At 31.1% G+C, this 6,565-nt stretch overlaps 1 protein-coding gene across 1 annotated transcript; it reads left to right on the top strand.

Annotated features, from left to right (window-relative positions):
- Positions 1 to 3,006: 3,006 nt before the first annotated feature.
- On the top strand, positions 3,007 to 5,118 carry LOC136834511 (uncharacterized). The gene is made up of 3 exons (XM_067097104.1): positions 3,007 to 3,043; positions 4,459 to 4,606; positions 4,851 to 5,118. The coding sequence occupies exons 1-3, from the start codon at positions 3,032 to 3,034 to the stop codon at positions 4,994 to 4,996; spliced, it is 306 nt and encodes a 101-aa protein (XP_066953205.1). The 5' UTR covers positions 3,007 to 3,031; the 3' UTR covers positions 4,997 to 5,118.
- Positions 5,119 to 6,565: the final 1,447 nt, after the last annotated feature.

Genomic DNA, 6,565 nt, shown 5'->3' with positions numbered 1-6,565 from the left:
TGGGACTGCCCCTGACCTACAGCCATCGATTCCCACTCACCTACGGCCACGACCTCCCTCTCACCTACAGCAACAGATTCCCACTCCCCTACAACCAGGGACTCGGGTATCCCTTCGGCCCTAACTTCTACCCACGAGGGCTGCCAGCAGCAGGATCAGGCGCCCAGGATTAAGAATAAAAGCCTTGTCAATAATTTTATTGGTTTATTTGGTCCTAGAAAAGGAAGAACTGGCCCACTAAGATGACAAAAAGAGATTGATTAGTTTTTCTTTTCCACTTTGATGTTATATATTGATTATTCCTCAAAGCCTCATGAACAATATATGTATAACAGTCTGTTTATTTACATACTGATCCAATAGAAAAAATATCAGAATAACTTTGTACTAATATCCATCATTTCCAATGAAAAAATCATCTTAATTCTGTTCTTAATGTTTTTTTCATCCCTTCTTCCTAATCGAAAATAAAATGAAAACGGGACAGAAATTTTTCATTGTTTTCAGAACTCCACATGCCACAAAACAGGAAATATATGAAAATGAAATGGAACGTGAAATTTAAGTCAAAGGCAAGCGCTGGGTCCTATGAGGTCATTCATCCCTGAGAGGGAAACTGAGAGTAAAAAGGTTTGAAAGGCGTAACAGGAGGAAAACCTCGCAGTTGCACTATGAACTAATTGTTAGGAGAGCGTGGTAAGTAAGATGGAAGATAGAGAATATGAACGGAGGTTAAGTAAGAAGAATGAAAGAGGTTGCAGCTAGGGGCCAAGGGGAAGCTGAAAAGAACCGTAGGTATTGCTTACAGTGCACCACGTAAGGTGCACTGACGGCACTACCTTCCTGCGAGCGAATAAAGATTAAGCTGACTCTGTACCAGCAAAGGCTATAGCTAAAGATGGATGGCCATTTTTATCCAGGGAATGTACACAAAATAAATAATTCAAATAAATACGTCTTTTCTTTCATTTTCTAACTCGCGGAAATAAAGAAACTTAACTATATCGTGCAAATGCCGACAATTTGGAGTGATAAATAGTATTTTAGGAAGGCATGATTTATTGGGGTCATTAGTGTACATTTTTATGAAATTTTTTGTAAATCCTTTCCTTCCAGAGAAATTAATCATTCACTCTTGGAATAAAAAAAAATTAAAGAAATAAAAAAGTAAGTTATAAGGGATTTTGTAAATTTTTAGTACACCAACACTTATTATTAAGGCAATGACTTCTCTGAATCCTCGCTAATCTTGAACCATGATTCTCTTCTTCCTTATGCTCTTTCTTTCTTTCTTTGTCTTTTTCTTTCCCCTCTTTTCGGTCTCAATCCCATGCTCGAGTCTCCCTCTGTTCTCTGCTTCCAAACTAACTCGAGCTAATGGCAAGTTTCCTTTGACGATCAAATACAATTATATTTTGAACAAGAAGCTGTCTCACTTATGTCTGTTAATTGACGTTGGTTGAATAGTTCTAAAGAAAAGTATAATTTTAAAGTTATTTACGTTTCAGTATGGTTACCATGTTATGTGACAATGACGTCATTCCTTTTGCGTGGATACCGTCTTTCAAAACAATATTGGCGCGTATTTTCAAATATATATCTCTGTTGTATATATACATATATTGTATATATATATATATATATATATATATATATATATATATATATATATATATATATATATATATATATATATATATTACATACATACAAACTTAAGCTGCAAATATTGTTTCATATCCAATTCGCTCTACCTCGGGAACAATAACTAAAGGGAATCATAATTGATAAGTGCTTCGAGTCCGTCAGGTGACGAACCACTTATCAGTTACAATTCCATTTAGGTATTGTTTCCGAGGTAGAGAGAATTGGATATCAAAAGACAATTGTAGCTTAATGTTTGTATATATAAAATGTCACGGTTATGTGATAAAAATTCATATATGTTTGTATGTATATATATAATTATATATATATATATATATATATATATATATATATATATATATATATATATATATATATATATATATATATATATATATATATATATATAAGCTTGTGTGTTTGTTAGGGTTCACTTGGCTATTCCATAATATAAGCAAATGAGTTGACTTGTCTCCAAAATTCGCTTTGTCTTATCTATACTAACCTGTCAACTGTCTACCAGATTTGAGTGGAATTGGACAAATAGTATGAATGTTATACAGCGCTGACGAAATTTCAGTCGTGAACAAATTAAGATAATTTCTGCATCCTCACTAGCTTACGAATTAACACCAGATTGACAATTCCATTTTCCAATATATGTAGATGACACTTGCAAAATATGAAGAGTTGTCTCTCAGCCATTCTGGAAAGGGAATATTTTCAGTAAAATCCAGTATGACGCTTATACGTGACTTGCTTCATTTAAATTGCTACCAAGTAGAGATTTCAGGTATACAGGTAGGAAAATTTTAAATATGAACAACTTCGCCCTACCGGTTTCCTCGAGGTGGCACAAAGCTTAATAATAATAATAATAATAATAATAATAATAATAATAATAATAATAATAATAATAATAATAATAATAATAATTATTATTATTATTATTATTATTATTATTATTATCTTAAGTAAAATCAGAATCAGAGTAATAATAATAATAATAATAATAATAATAATAATAATAATAATTATTATTATTATTATTATTATTATTATTATTATTATTATTTTACGAATTTTTTCAGCATTATGCTCCTAACTAATGAAGAAGAAGAAGAAGAAGAAGAAGAAGAAGAAGAAGAAGAAGAAGAAGAAGAAAATAAGAAGAAGAAGAAGATCAAACCCTCACAATCAATAGGCTTAATGACACCAATTACTCGACCAGGTCTTTGTCCACCAAATGGAGACCCATTCCGGGCGAGAGGCGTGGCCACCCCTCCCTCTGTTCCAAGGTCCTAATTTCCCTATAAATATTGGATGTCCTGAGAATTCGGGTGTCAGTTGCCTGAGAGGAACACAATTTGCATATACATTCATCATGCGTGCTATGGTAAGACTTCAATGATTTGTTAAGTAATTATTATTATTAGATATTATTATTATTATTATTATTATTATTAAATTATTATTATTATTATTATTATTATTATTATTATTATTATTATTATTATTATTATTATTATTATTATATTATTATTTTAGGTTAATAAATTGTTAATTAATCTTCTTTAAAAGATGGTCTAACTTCAAAATATTATCATTGCTATTATTATTATTATTATTATATATATAAAAAATAATTCCAATGAAAAATTTAAAAAAAAGTTACATTCCACAATATTATTATTATTATTATTATTATTATTATTATTATTATTATTATTATTATTATTATTATTATTATTATTATTATTGCAGTTTTCCTTTTACTGTTAATTCGGTTTATTTCTAATTATTACGTAAAAATCATTAGTAGGCAAATAAATCATATAAGGATAACTGATTACTGAAGGAATTACTGTGAATGAGATAATTTAATGATTATATATAATTACCAGTAATTATGTATAATTACCGAAGAAGCTGTTAAATGCGACAAATGGTAACAAATTAATTACATTAGCCACTAATTTTCGTATTAAGAGAGTTATTAATTAAAATATTCATGGAGTTATTCTCTAAGGGAACTAATTAATATAAAATTTATTCAGATGAATAAGCAATAAGCATTTGTCAGCAGTGGTAAGAAATCTCTCCTAATTCAACTAATATTTTTTTATTATTATTGAAAGACGGCAAACTGTGATGGCAATTATAAAGGTATAGGTTCTTCAGTTGCATATTCGTGATTATAAGCAAATGAAGCTGGTAAATATTTATAACTGAATGTGACGGATAAAATAAAAAAAGTTAATGATTATGTTTACCCCATTAGAAATTATATATTTTCACCTGTATCTATGCATTTACCAGTTTATTATATTGGCAATGAAATATACTCGTATATGTGAGTAATAGGAAGATATTGCCATGTAATAATTTCTACTTTTAAATAGGTAGCTAGGAGAGTGAGATAAATATTTAATATTTAAAGCCCTTCGAAATGTTATAGTTTCCCGTTTGCGTATAAATACACTACTTATATTGTCGATATTATTGACCAATCGAAAGCAAGTACATTTACACATTATTAGCAATTACAGTAGTAAGAAAACAATGTCCTTATGGCGAGAACGATAATCGATATATTCAGTAAAATACCTGTAATTCTCTTTTACTTACAACTTTTATCAAACTTTTGCCAGTATCAAATTTCAGATATGGTTCCAATAATTTTACTTCATTATGATTAGATATTTATACAAATCAAAAGATAATTTTCTAAATAAAACTCTTCTCGAAAAACTCTAGATATTCAAATTGAGAAAAAACCAAATGATAATTTTTATAACGATTCCCCTGCAGGTATTCTTGTGCCTGTTGGCTGTGGCCGCTGCCTTGCCTGAAGCAGAACCTGAGGCAGATCCTCAGTTCCTTCTGCCTCACTCCCTGAACTACTTCAACCCCTTCGTCCACTCCATTAACGCTGGGGACTCCCACATCCATGCCTACCGTGAGTATAGCAAAAATACTGGTTAATTAGATTTCATTACTGTTTTTGGTATATTTAAAAAGATAATTTGTATCTCTTTAAAAAAAAATGAATATATATATATATATATATATATATATATATATATATATATATATATATATATATATATATATACATGTATATATATACATATATATGTATATATATATGTGTATATGTGTGTGTGATTTACTTTAAATAACATTTGATGTATTTTTTCCAGCATATGGGCATCATCTCGCATATGGCCATAGATACCCACTCGCTTATGGTCATGGGTATCCCATCACTGCCGGCTATGGAGCAGCCTATCCCCTGGGATACCCTTACTCATACCCAGTTGTTAAGACAGCCACTACTCAGGAATAGAGGTCTGGAAACGTAATGGACTTCATTAGCCGGAGGATTCTTGAAAAAGACTGAAATCTCATGATTATCTGTAATTAAGCTGAATCTTCTTCTTTTTATGTATTTCTGTTGGCGGAATGAATAAATTCTCTTATATTAAATTTAGTGTTTTGTTATTTCTGTTCCCTTGAATGTTATGATTCCACCGTAATGGATTTTATTAATCAATTTCTATAATTTCCTCCTTCAGAAGTTGAATGTGATGGTATGAAATGTGTTATCATACGTCAGAAGCTGAGAATAGTTTTATTTTTTATAAACGCTTTGAATTTCTGGTATATTGATTGTCATAGGTACCAAAAGTTAAATATAATGCTTTTATTTATATTTTGGTTCACTTATTTTCTTTGCTTCTCTTCAGAACGACCCTTTTCATTCTATCTCATTCATTAAGATGAAGAACAATGGAGAAGATTGACTCCTCAGATCATAGGAATGAATTAAAAAAAGATGAATAGAAAATAAACAAAACCATTCTCTGCAGAAATCAAGTGTAGCTGCAAATTCCAAAATATTTTTTTTCTGGTAGTAAAGATTAGTCAGAAATGTTGGCATTCCTTTATAAATGCCTGCAAAACCTTTCCATTTGCTAAGCGGAGAATAAACGTTACCTGGAGATTTTAATCATGATAGTTAGTTATACAAGTTATTCAATTCGCTTAGGGTTGACTGAAGTTTCGTTCTTATAAAAAACAATAAGATTTACCATATCTAGTCTAATAAAATGGCAGTTACGTAAACACTTGCTGAGTGGATAACCTGAAAATAAACAGAAATATGTCTAAATTTCTTGCTTTTCGTTTTTAGTTTTTTGTAAAAGGAAACCACTGAGATGGCTTTGTCTATCCATCCGCACTTTTTCTGTCCGCCCTCAGATCTTAAAAACTATTGAGGCTAGAGGGCTGCAAAGTGGTATGTTGATCATTCACCCTCCAATCATCAAACGTACCAAATTGCATCCCTCTAACCTTAGTAGTTTTTATTTTATTTAAGGTTAAGTTAGCCATGAACGTGCGTGGCAACGTTACGGGACAGGCCATCACCGGGCCGGGGCTGAAAGTTTCATGGGCCGGGGCTCACACGGCATTATACGCTGTACAGAAAACTCGATTGCGCCGAAGAAACTTCGACGTATTTTTTACATGTTTCTGTATTATGTGATCTACAGAAATGGACTGGAAACACTGGGTAATCACTGAGCTATCGGATTCTCACCATTTACGACAAGAAAAAACCACTTCTATATTTATCTCTGTACTGATAAATGCCGAAACCTACCAAGGGTTTAATCTTTGAGTTATTGCTGTCTGTTTCAACACTCCCCAAATCCTGCCATTCATTCGTTATCAAGAACTTCAAGGATTTTACATAACCATTTATGAAATTTTTTCATGTTTGTTCTTGTCATTCGATTACATAATTCATGAGAAAGCTAACAAAAACATATGCATTTTACTGGTGTATTTAGAATTATCACCAACTGGGCCAATTCATTCAGATGATTTGCTCATAACTGAAGGACTTAGAGTT

Source organism: Macrobrachium rosenbergii, chromosome 54 (assembly GCF_040412425.1).
Source record: "Macrobrachium rosenbergii isolate ZJJX-2024 chromosome 54, ASM4041242v1, whole genome shotgun sequence".
Classification (NCBI taxonomy): domain Eukaryota; kingdom Metazoa; phylum Arthropoda; class Malacostraca; order Decapoda; family Palaemonidae; genus Macrobrachium; species Macrobrachium rosenbergii.
The sequence above is the reverse complement of the archived record's forward strand: the minus strand, read 5'-3'. Positions and strand labels throughout refer to the sequence as shown.

Bases quoted from the DNA above. Each gene is read 5' to 3' on its own strand.
- LOC136834511 (XM_067097104.1), top strand. The intron at 4,607-4,850 runs GTGAGTATAGCA...TATTTTTTCCAG, and splicing joins CTCCCACATCCATGCCTACC to CATATGGGCATCATCTCGCA.